Source organism: Agelaius phoeniceus, chromosome 24, assembly GCF_051311805.1.
Source record: "Agelaius phoeniceus isolate bAgePho1 chromosome 24, bAgePho1.hap1, whole genome shotgun sequence".
NCBI lineage: Eukaryota > Metazoa > Chordata > Aves > Passeriformes > Icteridae > Agelaius > Agelaius phoeniceus.
In genome coordinates, this window is record NC_135288.1 from 3,915,262 (window position 1) to 3,940,767 (window position 25,506).

The following is a 25,506-nucleotide window of genomic DNA, read 5'->3' on the forward strand; positions in this document are numbered from 1 at the left end:
CCTCTGTCCTGATGCTGTAGGAGCACTTTTTGTGTCCAGCCTTACTGACAGTTTTAATGTTACTCATCGATGTATATCATCAAATAAATGTAAAACATTTCTGAACTTACTCTCTTCTGTAACTGTATTCATGTCCTATGGATTTAAATCGGGGATTTTCCTCTGGGAAAATGGCAAATTCTTAACAATTCCAGGTAAAATACAGTCCTAGCCTGGGAGGAATAGATCTTTGACTGCATTATGAATAGAACATTCAGGAGAGAGAGAAATTAAGGGCAGACACACTGTTATGTCCTGCAGTACAAATACAGACATCTCCCAGCAGGTGATTATGGAGGGCTTTTTCCCTCTCAGGAACTTGCTCACAACAGCAGAGCAAAAAAGCCTTGGTTTAGATGGAACAGTACAATTTATGTGCAGCACAAATGGGTCCCAAGCCAGCGACAGCCTGGGCCCCTCAGGGCTGTGAGGCTCAGCCCCCACATCACCTCAGAGACCCAAATCGTTTCCCCTCAGCCAGGGTTTGTTGTTTTTTTAATTTCAGTCGCAGGTGAGAACCCTGTAGAGCTGCTTTACTGGAAAAAGATGAGAAAGACATTAAAAAAAAAATAAAGTGCAGGGAGAAAGAGTTTGGAGAACCTGTGGATTGTCTGGCAGAGGGTGGTGGATGGAGGTGCCTGGGGCATGTGGTGGGACCTGAGGGGGGCTCAGGGGATTGAGGGGTGGAGGGGATAAAGGGGGTAAAGAGGGTGAAAAGGGACAAAGGGGATGGAGGGGAGGAAGGCAGTGCTGGGGATGAAGAGGATGAAGGGGGAGAAAGGGGTATAAGAATGAAGGTGATGAAGGGGAGGAAGGGGGTGAAGGGAACAAATGGAATGAAGGTGATGAAGGGGCTCTTGTGGATGTTGGGCATGAAGGCAATGTAGAGGATGAAGGCAAAAGGGGCTGTTGGGGATGAGAGCAATGAGGGTGATGAAGATGATGAGGGGCAGGAAGGGGGCATTAGGGATGAGGGCAATGAGGGGGAGGAGGACGATGAAGGCAATGAGGACAATGAAGGGCAGGAAGGGGTTCTTGGGGATGAGGACAATAAAGCCGATGAGGGGGATGAAGGCGATGAAGGGCAGGAATGGGCTGTTGGGGATGAGGGGGATGAAGGGCAGGAAGGGGCTGTTGGGGATGAGGATGATACAGCTGATGAAGATGAAGGACAGGAATGGGTTGTTGGGGATGAGGACGATAAAGCCGATGAAGATGAAGGGCAGGAAGGGGCTGTTGGGGATGAGGACGATAAAGCCGATGAAGATGAAGGGCAGGAAGGGGCTGTTGGGGATGAGGACGATACAGCCGATGAAGATGAAGGGCAGGAAGGGGCTGTTGGGGATGAGGACGATAAAGCCGATGAAGATGAAGGGCAGGAAGGGGCTGTTGGGGATGAGGACGATAAAGCCGATGGTGATGAAGGGCAGGAAGGGCTCGGGGGTCCCGCGGCGGGCCCTGCCCGCGGCCTCCCCCGAACGTCACTTCCGAGGCTGGAGACAAGATGGCGCCCGGACGGTGCCGGCGCTGAGGCCGCTCCGCCGCCAGCGGGGCCCGGGTGAGCGGGGGGCGGCGGGACCCGCCGGGCGCGGCCGGGCGGGCGCGGGGCAGAGCCGGCGGAGCAGGGAGCGGGGCCCGCGGGAGCTGCTGAGGCTGCGGAGCCGCCCCGGTGTCCGCGGGGGGGCGGCGGCCGGGGGTGCGAGGGCAGCGGCGGCAGGTGCGGGACCTGTGCCCGCCGGGACGCGGGAGCGCCTCGGGGAGGGGAAGCGAGGGTGGAGGATGCGAGGGAGGCCGGTTGGAGGAAGACGCTCCATCCCCTGGGCGGCTTTTTCAATCTTTTTATCTGGAAAATGCTGCCTCGGAAGTGTCGGCTGGCTCCTGCCGCTGGCAGCGCGATGCTGAGAGAACTCTGCTCTTTCAAAGTGTCTGCAGAAGTTCTGACACTTGGCAGGCCCTAAAGCTCCTGCAGGTCACGTTCTGCTAAGCTGAGCGAGCAGGGCTTGGAGGAATTAACTCCGGAATTGGTCCCCTCACTGGAAATGGCCATCTCTGAAATATTCTTCTAAGTCGGAGAATAATTCATTGTGCAGTGGTACTGCGGGGGAAAAATGTTTGAGGGGAAATGAAAAATACTCACCTAAGACATTTAGAACAGCTGAAAAGATGTATCTTAAGTGCGTTTTTTATTTGAAGGCAGAGCAGCCTGCGGAGCTCTGCTGATAACCATCTCATGGACAGGTAGCTGAAGCATTCAGTGAAGTTTCCAGTGGTTTCAAATTCATATGAAGCTGCAAAATTTCCATTGTGAAGCAGTAAAGAAAACTTAAAGTTGTTTCCAACTGAGGAAGGAAGAGAAGGTGGTGTGGCTGCACCTGCTAAATGATCATTCAGTGGCAAGAGAGCTATTCTTTTTATTTCACATTTGAGTGAGCAGCAGTGGACAGCTCTAGAGAACAGCAGGGCTGCCTGTGCTTCTTGTGCTGCCCCAGTTTGCTGTTCCCAGTCTGTGCTCTGGACTTTGGGCATGCAAAGTCTTCTCCAGCTTATTCAAATATACTAAATAGATTGGGGTAACTGGAGATGTACAGTAGCATGGCGTGTAATTGTGTTCCTCAGCAGGAACTTTAGGAACTGATTACAAGAAGTGATGGTTTCAAATTGAAAGAGGGGAAGTTTAGGTTAGCTATATGGAAGAAATTGTTCCCCATGAGGGTGGGGAGGCCCTGGCACAGGGTGTCCAGAGAAGCTGTTGATTCCCCATCCCTGGAGGTGTCCAAGGCTGGGTTGGACAGGGCTTGGAGCCACCTGGGATAGTGGAAGATGTCCTTGCCCATGGCAGGGGGTGGGACTGGATGAGCTCTAAGGTCTCTTTGAGCCCAGGCCATTCCATGATTCTGTTGTTGTCTTTTGACACAACATTTCAGTAAAAACCATGGGCATGCTAAGAATTCAGGGCTGCTTTCCTTGGTGTGGAGATTTCCAGCTCTTCCAAGTGCAAGAAAGCATAATGGTGAATGAGTGAGAGCACTGGCACTTTTCAGATGGACATCTGTGTCACTGAGAGATGAAGGAGTGACTTTTAAGAAACAAAAGAACTTTTGGCCTTGCAGAGACAGCAGTGAGAACCATGTGAAGGGACCTGTTGGTGAGAACCATGTGAAGGGACCTGTTGGTTTTCAAGGAAGTGGCACCCAGGGTTTGCTGGGACAGCTGTGCCTCCACAGTGCATAGCATAGACCATAAAAACAGTGGCACTCACAGTGAAACCCTAGTTTATGTTAATTAAAGGGTAAATCATCACTTTGGATAAAGTGTCTTTGCTAGAAGTGCCAGGGTAAGTGTGGAGTTTGGAGATTGCTGAGTTGGTGCCTGTGTTATGGGAATCCAAAGAGCAGCTTTCTACCAGCACAGCATGGAAAGGGGGGAACAATGTCCAGGCACTTTTGTGCATTGGTTTAACACATCCATTTTTTACTATTGAAAATTTGCTTGAGAATGGAAGAGAAATAAAGCAGAAAGTCTTCTTCTGTAGCACCTGGAGTGGCTCTGGAAGTCCATCCTGCAGTGCAGTGATGTCTCCATTCCACTGTGCCACATAAAATCCCTGATCCTTAGGGATAAACAAGAAATATAAACTGTGTAAAAGGGGTGTGCTGCTCACTGGGTGTCTCTCTCTGTTGGAAACAGAAATTCAGAGAGGTTTAGAGATGACCAATGATATATTCCTGCCTTGGCAAACCTGTGTAAAGTACTGTAGTGTCTTTGTTGTTGAACTTGTTCTCATGGAAAGGGCAGACATGATCCTGATGTCTTAACCCCTCAAATGACATCATTTCTTTGACCAATATGGGTTTTTTTCCACTGAGAATAAGCTGGAAAATATTTCTTCTCTGTATAAAACATGCTGTAGTCAAAAGTGGGAGGATGAGTCCTGTGTTGTAAAAAGAAATGACTGAAATCAGCTTTTTCACATTGTAATAATCAGCAGTGAGTGTACTTAGCTGAGAAAATTTTCATTGGGTTTTACTGCATTTGTGAGTCAAATTGAAGTGCACTCATATCTGAAAATTGGAATGGAATTTCTGCATATTTGCTCTTGTTAGAGACTTGGTATTTTCTGTTGACTTCTCTTGACTAGTTGCTGTTTAATGAATAAACTTGGGGTTTGTGTTGTGTTGGTGATTTCTTGGCTTATTATCTTGGTTACCTGAATACACCTTCCTGAGGTGCAGCAGTTTATTTGGTTTTGTGGCAGTAAGCAGAGCCTTTTTTCTCACTGGACAATAGGTAATAGATTTTAGTGTTCAGAAAATCATTGTCTGACCATTTTTCCTCTGTTCTTATTCAGGCAGCCTTGAGTAACTGAAAATGTCTTTGCATTTGAGTGCCTGTCAATAGAAACAGGATGCCCTATCACATGCATATTTTCAACTTTTAGAGTTAACACCAACTTTATGTTTTTAAATTGGCAAGCTTTATTTCACCCAACGCCTGGGAAATTTGTGGATGCGAGTATTTCAGCATTGAATTGAAAACACGTAGAGGTCCTGATGTTTCAAGAACGGTCATGTGCTGCAGCTAGAAAGTAAAACAAAGGCAAGAGCTGTGCAGTATCCCAGGCTGAACCCTGGGCCTTAGGCAAACAGGCTGGGAGACTTTCAGGTTGTTCCTGGTTCCCTAATGAACGTGTTTTCACTGCAGCAGTGACGTAATGCATGTCCCATTTTCAGCTTCCAAAATAGGATTGATACTCTCATGCCTGCCTTTTCCTGCCTCTGAGCTGGAAGCAGCATTCTCTTTCCAAATGCTGTTTGGATTCTGGGATTTAAAAAAAACCCCACATACAGAAATTAGAAATATGGCTTATAAAAGCAGAAGACTACTTAATAAGTAGTCTACTTAATAAGTCTACTTAATAAGTCTACTTAATAAAACCTAGGAGTGCTTACTAGTCTGATTGAGTTGGAAAGGGATAATCTGCACTGCTGGTTTTGAATGAAATGACTTGCTGTTGTTTGCAGACTTTATTCCTAACAAGTTACAGGTTTTCTAAGGGAATATTTAAAATTCTGAAGCATAGGTTCAGAAATAATGTCAAAATACTTTTTGCTTTAAGGATTTTGTTTTAGAGAACACAGTGTTTCCTTAAATACAAATGCCTTGTATATTCTTATATGAATAAAATATAATTTGCTGGCTAAAACAGAGCCTTTCAGAAAAATATTTTTTTCTGTGACTCCAGGATAAGAATAAGACAGTTCAGTAGATCTTTCTCTTCTTGGTTTCCCAGATGCTTTAATGTCTTGAGTAAGTGTGTAGTATTTTTGCACTCATGAGATAGAGCAGTAAGTAGTAGTTTAAAATCAGTATGACCTGGCAGTGTTTTCTGAGAATGAATTTTGAAAATTCAGTTTCTGGTGTGTGTGCTTCACTTGTGAGAGAGAACCTTTATTGTTCTTTTCTTAGGGATGCCAGTGAATGGTTGAAGTTCATTGTGGTAAATGTTATTAATAATATCCAGGTAATAGGTTAGTTTATGTTGCTGTTGAGTTTGGATGAAAATATTTGTATTTGATGGGGTGGGGTTATCTTTTTATACTAAAAACGATGTGTACCTTATTTACAATAATTTTCTAATACCTAATTAAAATTCTAATAAGAATTTTCTAATTCATATCACTTATGTTAGACAGTCTGTCTCTAAACTGATCTAAAAGTGCTGCTATTACAGCAGAAGATGGAGGACAAGAAAGAGAAGGAGAAAGACTGGACACACTTAGATTCTTCTGTCTTGCTTCTTGAACTTCTATTCAAAAACCTTTAAAATCCTACTTTTGCACCCTGTGACAAATTCACTATCATTCTATTCAGACTTTTTGGGTTGTAACTCTTGGCACACAGTTGGGCATTGTTTCCATGGGTTAGAATGGAAGGCACAGGTGTCTTTGTGCCAGGGTCTGGGGTGCTCAGGGCAGCCATGTCCTGGTTCTGCCCATGGCAGCTGGGTCCAGGCTGGCTCCTGGTGCCCTCACTGAGCTGTGTTATGGTCCTGGAGTACCTGATTCCTTAAAAACTCCCTTTTTAACCCCTTTTACAACATAACAACCAAGCTAACAATGCACACTTAACTATTTCACAACAGCTTCTGACCTATGTTGAACACAGTGCTGAGAGAAAAGACCTTGTTGGTACTCACTGATCCTGCTGGGAGCTGATGTTTATTCATATTTTTATTCATATTTTTATTCATATTTTTATTCATATTTTTATTCATATTTTTATTCATATTTTCTTCAGTTTGTTGAACTTTGTGTACCAAAAGTTAAACCACGAGTTTACTGTTACAGTTACTTCTGTTCTTACAAAGTTTCATTTTAGGTAGAAAGAAAACTAGTAGCTGCACACAAGACTCTGTATAGTAATAATTTTATTTATTTTCCAGTACAATTAATCTTGCTTTCCACGTAGTTGAATTCACTGTTAACAAAATAAGTAATGTGGAAGAGGGGAAAAAAATACCAAACTTGCAGGTATGAAATTTTAATATGAAGTGTGTATTTTAAATTGATAGCTTTAAAAATACTTCTAAAAGCTTTTGGTTTGCTACAAATTTAATTTCTCACCTCATTCTGTTTTATGCTCAAGTGGTTCCACTGGTAATTGGTAGTTGAAAGAATATGGAGTAGTAGAGTCTGTTAGGAGTCTGCAAAAACTGAATTTTTTGGATGTTTAACTACATCAGTTTACAATAAAGATGTGTTGTCATCTCCTAAGAAATACCATTGAGAGGTTGGGATACAACCTGTTGTATAAAAGCTGAATAAAATATTTACATATATATAATATTTATTTATAAAAATACCGTTACTTTTGTTTCAAAAATTCTTTGTTAACTATCAATTCTTAATATTTTTGAATTAATATATGAAAAAGAAGAAAAGTGTATTTTTGCTCCTCAAATGAAACAAAATAAGAAGATTTTGTCTGCTTTTCAAATTTTTTGTGTAATTTCTTTAATAACTGGGCTAAGAAAATTCAGCTTAGAGGAAATGTTCAGCCTGACAGGATTTTCCTTTAACTCTGCAGCCCATCACTTTATTGCTATTTATTGTCTCAGATTGTACACTTTTAGTGTGGATGGTGATGGTGTTCAATATTTGCTTCTGTAAGAAAGTGCTTTAAATCCTTATTGTCTGTGGATTTCTGGAGTTTGGGGCAAAGTGGGCAGTGCTGGCAAGGAAGTGTCAGAGGGCTGTTTCCTGCACTCCTTTCCAGATTTGTGCTCAAAAGTGTTCATGTGGACAGCAATGATCTTTGGTAAAAGGGAGGAGAAAAGGTAGAAATGGGCAGGGAAAAGTAAAAACAAACTCGTGCCAGCCACAGCCTGCTGCTCCTCAGGCTGTGTCCATAAGAGGTTCTGGCTTTTCTTGACTTTTATATTTTATTCTATAAAAATATTCTAACAGTATATAAAAATGAGACATTTGATACTAAAGGTAAGTTTGGTTTCATACTAGGACATTACTGGACACCTCTCCTGCTACAGAAATTCTTTCATTTATAAAATTATGTTACGTGGGTTTTGTCCCAATGATTGCTGGGTTTTTCCTTGATGTTCAGGCCTCAAGTACAGATGTTTGTGCTGCCTCCAGTTCTGAAATAAGTTAGAAATCAGTATTAATGCATTCCACAAGGAGTGCTGCACTTTGGATGTGTTCAGGCTGCTCAGATGGAGCCCCTTATCCCATAACTGGTCTTTGCTGGCAAACTTTAAATCCCTCAGAATCAGCTGCAAAACTGGGACTGAAATACAGATCTTTGAGCTCTTTGTAGTATGGAAACACCAGGACAAAAGAAGTTCATCCTGGAAGAGGTGAATACAACAGAAATATCATTTCCAAGGGTGTTTTTCCTTTTCTTATGGATTTCTTAAGCAGTGTAACATTTGAATGATGCTTGGCACTGTTGGCAGTTTTGCACAGCATTAAAAATTATTCCAGTGCAAAGATGAGAGGGATTATATGAAATGTATTTGGAGTAGATTTTGCTTGAACTTTTTTTAAATTAAATGTTAGTACTTATGCAGAGCACTTAGTAAAAAATTCAGTTGATCATTGTTATATAGGAAAACTAAAGACAGGAAGAAATAGCAGTACTTGAATAAAGTGCTTGAAGTGAAGAGGGACCAGTTAACTTTCAAAAATGGGGGCATTAATTTATTGAAAATTCTGTATGACAATGGGTCTAAAAGTGTTTTGGGTCTAATTTGCACAAAAGCTGTTTTGTATACATTAACAAAGAAAGGAAGTGAGTTGATCTCAACCCTTGGATATGGCATCATTCTGATTAATTTTCCCTCAAGTTGTGAGTTTAAAACTTTGATGCCTACTTGAACTAGGAATTTTTGTCAGATACCTTTTGAAATCTCAGGCTTTTATTAAAAAGGAATGTAAAATGCATTCATGTAATAAAATACCTCAATACAGCTCAGTTTAAGGAATATTTTGCTGTTTCTAATATAGAAGAGTAGAGAAACATGCATTTTTTAAATTTGAAAAACATGTAAGTCCTTCCATAATGCTTTGATACAGAATTCTAAAGAAATCTGATGTCTAAAGTTCTTAAAAGTACTCAATCCTGAGCAAACCAACTTACTTTAAAAAACAAATGGAACAGTCTTACCTGAGCATATCTGTTACATCATCATTTAAAGTAGGAGAAAGTTTAATGCTAGATAATCTTGAGATTATTCAGACACATTTGAGCTGTAATAATAAAACTGCAGCTTGGAGCAGAATTTTTTCTAAAGCAAAATGCTCTTTTTCTACAGACAATTTAGGAATAGAAACTACAGCTCTGTGTACTTTCAGTTCAATGTGAATTTGTACATGGGTACATATTACAATTGTCTGTTTTTCGTTTTAGGGTTCATGTAATCAAAGGAGTTTCTTTGTTGTGTCTTTTCTGAACACAACAGGAATTCAAAATGAATCAGGTGAGTAGAAATGTAAGACTTTATCAAAATACTTAGAGCAGTTAATTATTAATAAGAAAAGTAAATCATCCACTAAAAAATGTTCTTTAAAATCTTCGGTCTCATTAAATTCATCATTGTCCATTCTGCACTGTGTATGCTTGTGAGATGTCTGTTATTTCATGGATTTGAGATTTTTGTGAATTCCCTTTAGCAGTGTGTAAGTTATTGCTCCTGGCACCTCTTCTCAGAACACTGCTCCAGAAAATTCTGTTTCCTCCTGAACCTGCACGTAAGAATTCAGTTCCTTAAAAAAGTGGCTTGAAAATGGAAGGCTTCCATGTTTAAAAATCCTTTTATAATCACATTCCTTTTTCAAATGTGCAGTAAACAATCTGCCACACATTGATTGATTGGGAAATACCAGACTTTTCTGGAATGTGAAGTGTTTCTCCTGGAAGCAAGTGGAAAGGCTGGGCAAGCACATTTCCTTTGTGGAGCAGCCCTTGGCTGTGTGGAGTCACGAGTGTCCTGACTGGAGGCTCTTGGTCTAAATCAGCACCAACTGTGCAGCATTTTATTCTGCATTTGTTTATCCAAACAGGAATTACCCAGCAGTTTGTCTCTCACACACAGTTGTTAGTTAGAGATCCAGAAAAAGTACATGTGGCCTCAGATTTTTCTCCCAAGTCCTCCTCCCTCTGGCTGATCTCACTGATATTATTCCCCCAATTTGACCATAGGATATCACACTGCAGGAAATCCATTCTTACTTTGCTGAAAAAGTCAGCCATGAACAGAAGCTTTATGAGTCAGAAACAACCACATTACACAGTTGTATAAAATGCTTTGTATACTCCAATGCCTGTGGCTAATGTGTGCTTTTATTATCCTTACTTGATCAGCAGCAGGCTGAGTACAGTTAGCAATTGCTGAAGTGTTTTATCTGTGAAGTCATGGAGGTATATGCATAAGTAATTACAGCATGGAATGGGTTGGTGAGATGTTTCCTGTTGCTTTTTTTCCTCTGATTTAAAGTAAAAAGTCTTCAATATATTTGTACATATTAAAAAGGTAAAAAGCAAAATATAATCTCTATCAGTGTTGGAATATGTATTGTGAAAAAACTTGGATTATATCTATAGACAAATATGAATTATATATATAAAATAGAAATATATATAAATAAATAAATATATATAAATTTTTTATATATTTTAATTTATATAAAAATATATTTATATATAAATATATAAATATATAAAAATTTATATATTTTTAATTTATATATGAAAATATATTTATATATATAAATATATGTATAAATATAAATAAAATATAAATATAAAATAGAAATAAAATAAAATACAAACATGAATTATATATATTAAATATTTCTATTAGCACACTTTTAAGCATTAATAGTCTGTTTTGGAGAGCAGGGTTAACTGCTGCTTCAAAATTTCTATTGAGAATTGAAATGTTTTCACCTGTAAGGTTTATTTTGGGGCACTCAGTGGCATGAAGCCAGCAGCCTATTGCTCTGTCTGCTTGAGGAATAATCCTGCCCTATTAGTCATGCCAATAAGCTTTGGATTCTGCTAAAACTCTGAGAACTGGAGATCCTAATCTGTAATTGTTACTATTGACTGCTCCCATGTGTGTGGCCATGTCCCCTCGTGTCCTGTCTGTTGTTGTGTTCTTCACCCTGATTTGTTTCTGGAATTAAATCAGATTTCTGTGCTGTATTAAAAGTCCTCATCTTTCTTATGGGAACTGCTGATCTCATTTGTGCTGTGCTGTGTGTGTCACCTTACAATTACAGGCTGAGACTGCCCTTCCTCAGGGAGTTCCTACAGCAGCTTAGGGTCCTCCTTGGGCTTTCTGCCTTTCACCTTTGCTTTCCAAAGCTCATGGAGCCCATATGGCTTTAATTGTTGGCTGAGTGTTCATATGAAGTGTGTATTCAGCATCAACTGTGTGGTGTTTTTTCTTGCAGTGCCCTTGTCATTTCATTCACTGTTGACAAGTTGTAGTGCCAGGTCTGTGTAAGAAATGTTTTTGCCTGATGCCACACATCTTTCAAGTGGTTCATTCTCATATTTCTTTCATTCTGCTTGTCTCTGCTTTTGGTGTGACTTTGATGACCATGAGACTAACTGGGCTGGTGTTGATTTAGTTTATATGAAAAATCTGTTAGTTTTGTGGGTTATCCCACAGAAATCTTGAAGTGGTGAAGGAAAACCTTTTCTTAAATTCTTTGATATGGCCTTCTTGTTGTAAGGAGAAGACAGATTAAAGAAACCCCATCTGTTGCTGGAGTTCATGTTTTTGGGTTTCTTGGAAGATTGCTGTCTCAGGATGGGCAGTCCTCTTTTCAAAGGAGATCTTCCTCTAATATGTAAATTAGTTCATCAGAATAGCTGAATAATTTATTTTAAAAACCCCAAGCAAACATGGGGTTTGATTGGTAGCATTATCTCAGACTGCAGTAAGACTGTAGGAGGAATTTGGGTTCTAGTGGGAAAACAGCACAGGCAGTTACCCAAAAAGTGCTGAGGAATGCAGGAGCAAAGGACATCTGCACTTGTTCTGAAACTTCCTCCCCTCATTCCTTCTGAATTTTTCAATGATTATTTCAAATATTTCCATTACATTTTAAATTTTCAAGCACATGAGTTATGTGAAATTGTAGCAAGGAGGGGTAGCCAGGTGAGGTAGAGAGAGACCTGTCTGCCTTCCTGTGCCAGCTGGCACAGCTCCCCTTCCTCAGCCACCTCTTTGAACTTCCCTGCCTCTTCATGGCATCCTTTCCTCTGCCTTCTCATTTATCCTAATCCTGTTTCCACCCTGCCATGACACTCACTGCCTGTCATTCCTGCCACTGTTCAGGATGGGTTCTTTCCTTTTCACTCTGATCTTTTATCACCTGTAAGTATCTTATTGCAGGTGCCTTTTCTGCTCTGTTTAAATACTGTTTGTAACAATAGAGACTCATCTGTGTCTGGCTCATGAGTCCAATGGTACTGAAAGTGGTGTGAAAATTTGCTTCATGTGTTCAAAGGTACTGCCAGAGTGTCTGGACTCTGGGTTGGATGCAAACAGGAAAAGATTGTTTCAGTCAAGGCACCACTTCAGCCCTGAAATGATCCTTTGGCATTGTCCTAAAGTCACTTCATGCTGCTTGATTTAACTGCTAGAATGTAATTTTCTGATGAACTTTAGAGTAAGAAGCTTAAAAGTGAAATAAGCTTCAGGTGTTTTTGTATTCGAAATTGCAGCCTTGGAAGGAATGGAAAATACTGTGTTAAGGCTTCAGATAAAAGCAAAAGTCAGCTGTAGGACATGCACAAGTGCACTACCCTTATCAAGGGGTGAATTTTGTAAACAGACAAATAAATTTAAATGTGATTGTGAAGTCTTGGTAGGAAAGTGATTGAAATGTAGTATTTCTTTTTGGTAGACAGACATTGCTCGGGGACAAGTTGTGATCTGGAAAAAGTTTCAAGTAGCTACATCTAAATTGCAAATAAAAAGAGCTTGCACTGATTTGACTGAACTAAATTGATTATTTTACTGTTAGAATATGATTGCTTATTACCATTCATTGGAGGTGTGAAGTGTATTGTTGTGAAAAGGCCATATCCAGTTTTCTAGTACTTGTGAAATCCATTAATGTGACAAGTGTTGGATGAGTCTGAGTGTTGTGTTCTCTGAGTGTCCTGCCAATCTCTGATTTTTGCAGATAGATGCACAATAAAATTCTGATTGTAGACTCCTCCTTACAAATACACTTCTTAAATGGTGGAGCAGTTCTGGGATATTTGCACTTAAAATGTGTGACCATTAAAAAATATACCAGGAAAATCCAAGATGTATCACAGTGCTGCACACCTCTATCTGTATCAGTTGAGGCTGTTATGATAGGTTAAAATTTCCTATGATATGTTAAAATTTATTTGCAGGGTTGAGATTGGAGATTTTGAGCTGCTCATCAAAACCCCAAACCAAAATCAACACTCACCAAGCCCCCAAATGAAACCCAGCAAAAAACCATCCTGCTTTTAGCTTGAAACTGGAAGTGCACCATTCTGAGAGCTGTCAGCCACTCTCTTCTATTTCTGGATATAACCTGTTAGAAACCACTGGGAAAAATAGCTTTGTTTCTCCCCTGATGAAATCCTGGGGTAATGCACTGGGAAGATTTTTAGGTTTCTTTGAAATGCTGGGAAGAGCATGTTTCTTTTTCAGCTGAGCCATGGCTTCTTGCATATCAGTTCAAGGCAAACAGATGTCTGAAAATCAGGCTGCTTTCATCAGTATTTTTCCTTTTGGGTTGTTAGAAGAGCAAAATAAAGCTTTGCTCTGCTTTGAATAGACTTCAGCTATTCTAACTATTGAAGAAGTATTTATCCCTGGTGTCTCCACTCTTGGATGGGAAGGGATTTCTGGCATTCTCTCCCTTCCATGGTTTCCAATCTGGGGGTCTTTCTCCCCTACAAATAGCTCTCTGTGCAGCTGTTAAGGTTTATGAAGGCAGCACTAGAATAACCTTGCTCTGATTCCAGTTTTATAATTTTCCTCATTGTTGCAATTAAAACTGGCAGAAGATTTGTTCATTAACTCCACTCAGCAAATTGGGTTTTCAGATGTAGTGAATGATTGCCATAGCAGCACCCTGACAAAGGCTGGGTGCTGAAGAGCAAGGGCTGAGAAGCTTTATTTGTTTGGCTTTAGAGAGAAAAAAAATGAAATTTGATAGCATATTGAGATGCATTTTAAAATATATTTCCAGTAACCTTTCAGTGTATTTCAAAAGTACTCACTGGAAGTACTCTTGAATATTACACAGTAGTTTCTTATTCAGTATATGAAAATTACTATTGTATCTCTGCTTTATGGTTATAAGTAAAAACCAGAATAATTTCCAAAAAATTAAAGTTTATTTGGAAAAAATTCTCAGTTTAATCTCTTCCTAAAAATGGGTTCAGAGGTCAAGTATAGCATCCTTAATATTAGAGTTGTTCCTGCCATTACCACCAGTGTTTGTTCCTGACCAGAATGATTTGAGTTCCATATCAGAAGGCAGGCAGTTATTTTAGGGCATGTGGTTCAATAAAGGCTTAAATTTCACCATGCACACTTCATTTGGAATGTGGAGAGATTTTATAGGAAACTTTGCATTCTTGTGAGTTTGAAATTCTGGTAATTCTATCAGAAATAGTGTTTTGTTAATTCTAAGTGGGTAATAGGGAAACAGGTTGGTTTATGACAAGTGTGAGTAGCAATAATATGGATAATGTTATAAGAATAATATTGAACCTTGGAGGCTCCATAAAATGGAACTAATCACTTACTGGACAGTAAATAATTTATTAGCTTTATATTGCCTATCAAACTTTAATATAAAAACATCTTAAAACTTCTTGTATTAATTATAAGCTGCTGGCTAAAGTTCTGACACGTTACTTGATGTAGGAGATACGAGTAACATTTATGATACTGAAATAATTACTATTAAAATCCTTTTATTCTCTTTAAAAGCTGCTTTTAGCTTATTTTCTGTTGCAGAGCAGTAAACTTGACATGCAGATGGTTCAAGGGCTGTAGTGGCAGGAGAAGGGGAATGGCTTCATGCAGACAGGGAGTGGGTTTAGGAAGGGCTGGGCTGTGAGCATGGTGAGCCCAGAGAAGCTGTGGGAGCCCCATCCCTGGAGGTGCCCAGATTGGACACTGGGGCTTGGAGCAGCCTGGGGCAGTGGAAGGTGTCCCTGTCCATGGCAGGGTGGCACTGGGTGACACTGGGTGGCCTTCAGAGATGGGATGTCCCCACTCCAGGGAGGAATCTCCAGCACACTGCAAGAAGGGGTGTGACAGAAGACCCTGTTCACAAGTGGGGCTCGGCTTTTCTAGGATGTGCTGGGCTGTCAGAGAGGTGTCCCCAGGCAGCTCTGGGCAGGTTATCAGTAGTGCCCCTTGTCTGTTCCTTTATGGGGTGTTTTGTCAGCTCTGCCACACCTTCTCCTCACCCTTAAAGGTTTGTTAAACTTTGAGCTTGATGAGTCTGCCTGGGTTTGGAATGATCCAACACCACCAGCAGCGTGACGCCGTCCCCTCCATTCTGCACCGGCAGCTTTGCAAGGAGAGCATTGTCCTACCCTGTTCCAGGCAGAACATCCTCCTGCTGGGGCAGAGGCAGTGCTGTACCCCCAGTGCAGGTTCCTGGAGTGGTTCATTTACTGCAACATGCATCTGTGACACCGTCCCCTCCATTCTGCACTGGCAGCTTTGCAAGGAGAGCATTGTCTTACCCTGTTCCAGGCAGAACATCCTCCTGCTGGGGCAGAGGCAGTGCTGTACCCCCTGCAGGTTCCTGGAGTGGTTCATTTACTGCAACATGCTCACTTCAGTCAGCAGAGCCAGTAACTTCTCAGATTTTTGAATGTATGCACTTCTTGGAACTTTGAGTTTGATTTTCTCCTGAAGTTACTTTTCAGTCTTTCTCACAAGTGGCACTTTGTCACATAAGGCAAGATAAGAAAATATTTTAGATTGCTTTTGGGGGACTGCTTAGGTTGAGTATGCCTGGAAGACATTCTTTGAAAAAGGGAAATAAATGATTGCTAATATATGTGAAATTATCCTCAGTACGGTGAATTTGGAAATTTACTTTCATTACAAGCCAGAAGGTTTGAAGGTCATGTGGGTTGATCACCTGTTGTGCAGTTGGTTTTGCCTCTAATGGTGCTTGGCTTTTTGACTTGTAGAACACGAGTGACTCCCCTGTTGCTGTGGAGACCTTGGATGATGTTCCTGAGCACGTGCTTAGGGGCCTTCCTGAGGATGTGAGGCTCTTCCCATCTGCTGTGGACAAGACTCGGCTTGGTGAGTGCTGCAGCTCTGAAAAGAGAATGAAGATTTTTAGTGACTCACATCAATTGCAGTTGCTGTGAAAGCCTGGTGCCCTCCTGTGCTGGGTAGAGAGGATGTCTGGTGGATTTGTCTGAAATAATTCCTCTTGGGAAGAGTGGACAGCTCCCCAGTCCAAGACAGACACATCTAATAACCTTAAAAATATGAATTTTGAGTAGATTTGCTTGAAATACCTTAGATTATTTTAACTCCTGATATGTGTCTCCTCAGGTGTCTGGGCAACAAAGTCAATTTTGAAAGGCAAGAAGTTTGGGCCATTTGTTGGTGACAAGAAAAAAAGATCTCAAGTTAAGAGCAATGTGTACATGTGGGAGGTAAGAAACAGCTTGTAAATGGGAAAATGTGCTTGTCACCAGGTCAATATTTTGTATTTAGCCTTTAATTTTCCAGATAGTTTAGAAATAAACTTGATAGAAGGTAATTGCCATCTGTTACTGCCATTACTAATGGTTATTTATAGACACATGGATGGAACAACTATTCTGAATTACAAAGCTTTATAAACCAGAGGCATTGTTTGACATTGCTGTATTTCTTACATGCTGTGTGTGGATCACAGTTGCCCTGAAGAGTTTGTTGCTGATCTTTTCTTTGTTGGCTTCAACCCTGAGTGCAACTGAGTGCTGTCAACTGCTTATGAAATCAGGGAAATTGGGAGGATGTGGAATCTCCTTAGGAAGCCACATCACTCCTCCTCATTTAGCTCTTTGAAGACCAGCTTTTGGAGTTTTTGTAAGAGTTCTGAAGTGTTGCAGTATTTCTTGTGCTGGGCTTGCCTTGAAGCAAGTGCTGTCTGGGCAGCTGAACAGCTCTGGAAGCTCCACTGGTAGTCAGGAGACCTTGGATATTATGTAAATAAATTTATATTTCAAAATATAAATGCCATCATCTGGAGCTGAATCCCTTTTACAGTCTCTTTGAGGCAGTTCATAACCACTTCCAAAGACTTCTTCAGTCTTTCTGAAGACAAACACAGGACATGGTTTTAGCAAAGTGAATAATCAAGGAGGGGAGGGGTGCAGGAACTGTGGCATAGAATGTTCTGGAACGTGGATTTTTAGGCTAAAGACACTGATAATGGTCACCCATGCTTCTGTCCCCTTGCTTGCAAAAATGGAACTCCCTGAAACACTAAAAACATGCACAGAGCTCAGAGTTAACCTCTATCAGAGGAACTGATCTAGGACATTCCCATAAATGCAAATTACCCTTTAGAAAAGCACTACAATTTTCAAGTATAATGTTTGTAGCATTGAGCTCATGCTATCACAAACTCCACTGCAGAAGGTATCTCCAGTTTTGATCTGTTACAGGAACATTTGTTGAGATTGAATCAGTCAAGTAAATTATTGACCTTAAAATTGTGGTTCTCAGTGCTGCCTGCTGAATGTTCATGGTGGATATTTTTTCAGTTCTGTTTACAATGCAGGTGATAATGGGCACCCTTGTTAGATTCCAGAGTAATTGTGTGTTGCTTTAATAGTGATTTTAGAGTTAGAAAAAAGACAGCTAAAATGGAACTGCAGCAGTTGGTCTCATCTGCTGATACCTGAAACCAGTCCAGAATCTCAACTGGTAGCAAACATGGTTTGTAGAAGGATGGTGGTGTGTAGGAGCAGTTCAGTATATGGACACTCAGCTTGGGGAGCAACCTTTTCCACAAGTGTTCCATTTGCTTCTTTAGTCAAATCATTCTGAAAAAAAATAAGGCTTCAAAAACTGGCATCTCCAGTCACTTTTAATGGTTTTGAACTGGCATACCAGAGGCTCATTGTGAAAAACACTGGTTGTGGGTGTCAGTACATGCCTCTGTATCTGAGGAGAGAACATATTTTCCTTTTCTACTGGTGAAAAGCCACAGTTGGGAAAGTGAGAACAAGTGTCTGAAAAGGAGGAAAATGCTGCTTCAGAGTGACTGGCACAGCTGTGCTGAGTGGGTTTTGTTGTAGGTACAGGAATCACTTCAAGACACAGTGTTATGGAGAGGAGTTGGAGCTATTTTCTTTCTCACTGTGCTCAAGGCCTTTAAACACTGTTCTGTAAGTGAGACTGTAATATTCTATAAATTAGAAAAGCCAAAAAGTATTTTGGTTTATGGAAAAGACATAATAAAACAATATAAAAACACAGTACAGTTGTACATACCTATATACATATATGTACATTAAAAAATCTATATATAAGTAATCAGTAACTACATTTAGACATATATTCCATATCTGTTTAGCTCTCCCACAGCATTCTTTGGCCCTTCTCTTCCATTTTAACCAAAAGAATTTCTTTTGCAGTCTCACCTGGGACACTGTTTATGCTTTCATATTGCAAGGGCTGGGTGTGCTGGTGAACATTCTTTCAAAAGTCAGCTGATGAAATCCATGCTGGAATAGTTTAAGTAAGAGAGATGTTTTCTGTTTACTTGGAAAGAAACTAAGATGGTTGTGCATTTATTCAAACTTCTATTGATGAAATTCTATTTCATTTAATCAACAGTATAATCAGCACCAAAAAAAAAGAATTTATTAAGCAGAGGTTTTTCTAAGCTGTTGTAGAAGTGTACAAAAGATCAAAATTGGAGAACAGTTTGAAAGGCTTTGGAATTACTTGTAAAGTATCAGAAAATAAAATTTACAACATTGTAGATTTTTGGCCTTATATAACTGACATTTTGCCTAATGTTTTAGGCCAAAATCACAACAAAGCCTTGAGTTACAGGGACTTGATATAAAAAAGGAAATATTCAGTTGCAGCACAGATGTATCAATTCCTCTTGCATGGGAGTATGTACATTTTGGTATTCTCTGGAAGCTACAAATGAACCAAAGAAAGATATTATTTTAAGAAGCATCATTATAATTTTTTAAACTTAAAATGTAGAGCCTGATCTTACAGGTAGTGCAGATGGCTGGAATTCAGATTGGAAACAAGGTAACTCAGATATTGAAAACAGTTATTGTGTATTTTATTTGAGATTGAGGAGGGGGGACTGTAGTGCATCACAATTAGTTATTTTGAATAGTAATCCATAGGTTAAGGAAATACAAACTGAAATTCAAGCACTGATTTTTATTTTATCATGAAAAAGCATATTTAGCACATATATAGGAAGCACTCGGTAAATTACAGGCTGGATTACTTTTTTTTCCCAAATATGCATTATCTTAGTACATGGAATTTGTGTGCCTATGATTTTTGGACTTTTAGAAAAAGAGAAAAGGAAAAATACCCACTGACAGCTTTCCTGAGGGGGCTTTCCTTATCTTCAAGAACAGCACAAAATGTCTTCCCTCCACCTGAGGGGCCAGGATTCAGAGGATGCCACACTTCAGTGCTGTGCTGTGAGCAGGTGTCCCTGTGTCTGTCCCACAGGTGTATTACCCCAACTTGGGCTGGATGTGTGTGGATGCCACCGACCCAGAGAAGGGCAACTGGCTGCGCTACATCAACTGGGCGCGCTCGGGCAAGGAGCAGAACCTCTTCCCCCTGGAGATCAACAGGACCATTTACTACAAGAGTTTAAAGGTAGCTCTGGCTGGACAGCTGCTGCTTTGTTTGTTGTCTTTTATTATTCATTCTTTTGATTCTGCTTTATTAAAAAACTTTTTTCTTTATATATATATATAAGTAAAAAAATATATATTATATATATAAAAAAATATATAAATATATATTATATAAATATATAAATATATATTACTATTTATATCTATATAAATATATATAAACAGTAATAGATATATATTACTATTTATATTATATATATATAAAATATATATATAATATATATATAAAATATATATAAAATATATATAAAAATATATGTATATAAAAATATATATATTATATAAATATATAAATATATATTACTATTTATATCTATATAAATATATATAAACAGTAATAGATATATATTACTATTTATATTATATATATATAAAATATATATAAAATATATATAAAAATATATGTATATAAAATATATATATTATATAAATATATAAATATATTACTATTTATATATATAAAATATATATTACTATTTATAGTTATATTTAAAATATTAACTATATTTAAAAATATATATTACTATTTATATATATAAAATATATATTACTATTTATAGTTATATTTAAAATATTAGCTATATTTAAAAATATATATTACTATTTATATATATATAAATATATATAAACAGTAATAGATATATATTACTATTTATATATTATATATATATAAAATATATATAAAATATATGTATATAAAATATATATATTATATAAATATATAAATATATATTACTATTTATATATAACTATTTATAGTTATATTTAAAACATTAACTATATTTAAAAATATATATTACTATTTATATAATATATATATATACACTATTTATATATATATTTATATTAAACAGAGTTTGAAACGTTTTAGGAAACATGTTTAAGACACTGCAAATGCTACACATCATTGGTATAAATTCTTATCTGCCAATGCATTTGACATTAATAAATTCTTATCTGCCAATGCATTTGACATCAGATTTACTGTTAAACTACTGGATGTTTTGACACAAAGTCTATCTTATTGGGTAATTGCTGTAGCACCAAATTTGATACACACTAGAACAATAAACTACTCAGTATATAAAATATTGTTCTGTTTTTGTAGATACCAAGACTCCTGCTGAGGATGTTTTTGCAGTAATCAGTTATTTTTATGGTCTGTGCATCATTTGACAAAGTTTGGCTGTCAAGACACTTCTATAGGTAGCTCCATGAAACTATTTCTCATGGTTTTATACCATTTTGGTTTTGTTCAGGGAGTGAGGGGAAGGCAGGGAGAAGGGTGTAATTCCTGGAGCATTTTATCTCCCAAATCAAGAAAAAAACTGGTTTAACTATAATGGTGGAGCATGTTAAGAATATTGTAGCTCTAAAGTATTTCTTGAATCCCTGATCAAGACCTCCTAGCAGCGAGTGTGTGTAGCTTGACTTAGTTTTTATTTAAAATATTTTTGGGCGTTCTAAACATTTTCTGAACTTTGTATCCAAGTAGAGGTTCACTCTTGCCAGCCAGACTGGTGACTTCTCTGCAGGGTTTATTCACAGAGGCTGCAGGCTCTGAATTTATTCACAGAGCTCTGTACAGCTCTGAGGCCAGCCTTGATTTCTCTCTAGACACTTTACTTGGATTTCTTCTGCCTTTGCCCACAGTCCCACTAGCTCATTAGTACAGGTGTGCTTTTGGAGTCACTCTGACATTTTAAACTTCTCCTTGAATCTTTTCTGCAAAAGTTTCAGTCCTGGCAGAGACAAGCATTCACATATTTCAAATTTGTTTATTTGATGGGTCATACTGCACTTCAGAAAATAACTGTACTGCTAAAAGAGGCTGAGCACTGCTGACAGAATAACAAATACCTTGTCTCAGCACTGGAATATCCTTTGACTGTTGTCTCTTGCAATTTGATGAATTTTATCCCAGTCACACCTTACTGCTAACTGAAACAAAGGAAGGCATAGAATAAAGAACATTGTAAATGTCCTTATCTTTTGCATATAATGTTAGGATCTCTACACTGCTATTTCAAACCTGCTGTAAATTTACCAGCCCAGATATGAACACATGGTTCTTTCCTGATCTTTATCATAATTCAGAAATTTAGGGGAGTTCCACTTACTGACAAATAAGCAGCACAGGTTTTATTTACCCCCAAAGGAGAATTCAAGTGGCTTGTGTGTAATTTTGTTCTGAAGCATTGAAAGTAAAGTCATGGGGTATTATTTTTCCTGAGGTTTCCTTTACAGAATTACAGAATCACACAAGGTTGGAAGATCATGGAGTCCAACCCAGCCCTAACAACTCAACTCAACCCTGGCACCCAGTGCCACATCCAGGCTTTGTTAAACACCCCCAGGGATGGGGACTCCACCACCTCCCTGGGCAGCCATTCCAGAACTTTATCAGTATTTATTTAGCTTTTTGTAGGTTTTTAATTTGTCAATTAAACAGGCTGATTTCCAAGCCTTATTGCTGAAATAACAAACTCCAAATTTACTTGGTGCAGAACCTCCTCAGAACTGTGGAGCTTTAACTTCCCAGTTCCCTGCTTTCAATGAATAGTCATGGGATGGAATAGAATTTGTGAGTGAGCACAAGCAAATGTTTTTCTCTTCCATCTTCATCTTTGCTGAAGGGCTGAGAGTGTTTTTAAGCTGCTTTGCATCTGCTTTCCCCAGGGTTCCTGTGTGAGGGCTGTGATATTGCAGGGAGCAGCTTAAACTCGTGATGCAGTTTCAGCTCTTCCTGCCTCTGCTCATGGGAGGAGCTCTCTCTGTGGTGTTGTTCTGCACACAGGACAAAACTTGAGTTCTATAAAAAGTAAAATAAAGTAAAAACTCAGTTTCAAAGTCTTCTGAAGAAGCTTGGCTATGAAACTCTCCCTGATTAAAAATGAAATTAATTTGTTTTTGGAAGACTGTTCTGCCCAACAGGTTTAAAACACCTCAGGATCCTCCCTGGTACATGGGAGAGAGCAACAAAATGTAAGGTTATAGAGAGTGAAAGATTCACTCAGGTACATGTCAGACTGCTCACTTGGGTCATGTGTGGTGAGATGAGGCCACCCCCAGGTGCAGAAGCACAATATCACAGTAAAATGCTGTGTCTGTGGTGAAAAACAGAAACTGATGAGGCTGGGCAGGCAAATGCTTATCTCAGTCTGTACAAGGCACATTAGAGTGCTTGAATGTGCTCAATTAATTGAATTTTAGACAATCTGTGCTAGAACCTCTGAGGTTACTTAGGTTAGGTTAATAACTTGTTGGGATATTACCCTTGAAAATAACAACTTTTGAACAGGAAATACTCAGATTAAGGACAGTTGAATGTTGCAGTTAAAACAAAAAGCACAAAAATATGTGTGGGGATTATTAACCTAATCAACCTCCCCAAAATTCATACCTGTTTAGCCAGGCTGCCACTGACACCAAGGATGTGTAGGGAGCAGTTTGGAGGAGGTTGGGTTCTGGAGCTGTGACTCGAGGGTGTCACGAGGAGGAAGAGGGGGGTACAAGTGGCACCTGCTCAGTGCAGTCCTGCTCTGTGAGGGAGCAGCTTTCATTGTCTGGTTTTGAAGCTGCTGCTGCAGCTCATTTTAGAAGTACAAGGTTAGAGGGCTTAATTTGAGATTCTAGAGCAGTCTCAACAAAACTAAATTCATCAAGTTCAATGTTAGCTCCAGCCATGCAGCCAACAAATTATGAGTTCATTACCACCCTGTGTTTGCATTGCCTGAAACCTCACCCAGATCTTTGGATTTTTTTAGATGATAAGGGGGTTTTTTTTGCATCAGACAACCCTGCTGCATTCCTTGCTGCTCACCAGCTCCAAGGCCATGCAAATAATTTTGCCTCTATTTATCCTATCAGGCCTCTGGAGCTCAAGGAAGCCAAGCCATAGGCTTTGCCTATGTTATAACTTACTCTTCCCTTGGCTGTTGGGATCTTGCACCTCTTGTTATTCCAGTGTCTGGGGGTATGATGATAATTATCACCTCTGTCATGTGCTGTGAGACCCACTAAAAATGGGCTGTAGAAGAAAGAAATCCTAATTTTCTTCTTGATACAAAATTGGCTTCAGACTGGAAATAACAATCTGAGGACCTCCTTTGCTCCTGACTGAAAATAGGATCTGGTCTCCACCAGCCCTGTGTTCCTTAACCCTGAGAGAGGGGAATTGAAGTTAAGGCATTTAAATTTTTCTTGGTTTTGGGTAAAATGCTTCAGGAAATGGAGAAACAATGAGGAAGATGTAAAAAATTAAAATCTTCAGTCTGGCAGCTTGGGGATTTGCTACTTGGAGTCTGATATTTTAGGGAGTGTGGGAAATGAACTGATCAATGGAGTTTCTTTTGTTGGCAGTGCTGGGAGTATGAGTAGCATTTGCAGTGATGCCCATTTGACTGATTTAGTCTGTGATTTTTTTAAAAAAACCTGATTAAAAAGAATAGAAATAATCAATTTGGAATGGCAAGCAAACCTTTGATTTTTGTGGTGAAGTGGATTTATTAAACATATTGTAATTATCTGTATTCCCATTAACCCACTGTGACAGTCTTTTCCTGGATCTTTAGAATTTGTCCCAGCTGTAGTGGCTGCCTGAGCAGTAGTAACTTATTATTATATTATAATTAATTAATGTTATTTAAAGCTTTGTATGAGATAGGTGTGTTTGTCCCAACATGGCTGCTCTCTGGAAAGAATTAACAGTGAATATCCAGAGAAGTGAGCACTGGGATTTAAATCAGTGTCACTATTTGAGGAAAAACCACAATTTGGGACATTACAGCTGGAAGGTTCATGCAAAAAATAATAACAACAACAACACCAAAGTATGAATTATTAATACAAAGACTATATTAACTACAGTAATATTAACTAAAACTGTATTAATATTACCTCAGGAACTGTAGTTGGGCCAAAGAGCAATGGATACAAATAGAAAGAGGGGAAATTTGGGTTTGATGATCAGAGGGCCAGGGCTATTTGTGATTTTTGGGGTTTTTTTCTGATTTTGACTTTTTTTTCTGATTTTGACTTTTTTTTCTGATTTTTATCATGTCTCTTTTTTTTTGCCATTTTTAGGGTTTATCTTTTATTTTGGTATTTTTCTGGTCTTTGATCTTGTTACTTTTATGGAGTTTTTCTGTGTTTTCCTGTGGATTTTTTGAGGGTGTTTTTTTTAAGGATATTTGGTGTTCTGGGGGTTGTTGTGTGTGTGTTACAATCCATGAGGAGGTTTTGGGGTTGTTTGTTTTTGGGGTGTTTCAGTGCTGTGTGTGTATGTGTGTTACAGTCCATGATGAGGTTTTTGGGTGTTTTGGGGGTAGTTTTGGGTTGTTTTGTGTGTTGGGTGCTGTTGTGTGTGTGTGTGTGTGTTACAGTCCATTATGAGTTTTGGGGTTGGCTTTGGGTTGTTTCGGGGTTGGTTTTTGGGGTGTTTTTGGGGTTATTTTTGGCTGTTTTGGTTGCTCAGTGCTGTTCCGTGTGTGTGTGTTACAGTTGATGATGAGTTTTGGGTTGGTTTTGGGGTTGATGTTGGGTTGTTTTGAGTGTTTTTGGCTGTTTTGGTTGCTTGCTGCTGTTCCGTGTGTGTGTGTGAGGTTTTGGGTTAGTTTTTGGGTTGGTTTTGGGTTGTTTCTGGCTGTTTTGGTTGCTCGCTGCTGTTCCGTGTGTGTGTGAGAGGTTTTGGGGTTGTTTCTGGGTGGTTTTGGGTTGTTTTTGGCTCTTTTTGGCTGTTTTCGTTGCTCGCTGCTGTTCTGTGTGTGTGAGAGAGGTTTTGGGGTTGTTTCTGGGTGGTTTTGGGTTGTTTTTGGTTGTTTTTGGCTGTTTTCGTTGCTCGCTGCTGTTCTCCATGTGCCCGGCGCGGCCCGGGGCGCTCCCTGCGCTGCGCCCTCCGCCCGGCAGGGGGCGCGCGGGGCGGCGCCCTCGAGGCTCGGCGGGAGCAGCGCCGTGGGCGCCGCCGCGGCCGCTCCCCGCCCCGCCAACAACGCGCGCTCT

At 39.4% G+C, this 25,506-nt stretch overlaps 1 protein-coding gene across 1 annotated transcript in view; it reads left to right on the forward strand.

Moving 5' to 3' along the window:
- Positions 1–1,512: 1,512 nt before the first annotated feature.
- Positions 1,513–25,506, forward strand: part of PRDM2 (PR/SET domain 2) — a 65,194-nt gene continuing 41,200 nt past the window's right edge. Inside the window, exons 1-5 of the mRNA XM_054647744.2 lie at positions 1,513–1,597; positions 8,965–9,034; positions 15,781–15,898; positions 16,157–16,260; positions 19,313–19,465. Of these exons, the coding sequence (XP_054503719.2) occupies positions 9,026–9,034; positions 15,781–15,898; positions 16,157–16,260; positions 19,313–19,465 (384 nt within the window). The 5' untranslated portion in view covers positions 1,513–1,597; positions 8,965–9,025. The remainder of the gene's footprint in view (positions 1,598–8,964; positions 9,035–15,780; positions 15,899–16,156; positions 16,261–19,312; positions 19,466–25,506) is intronic.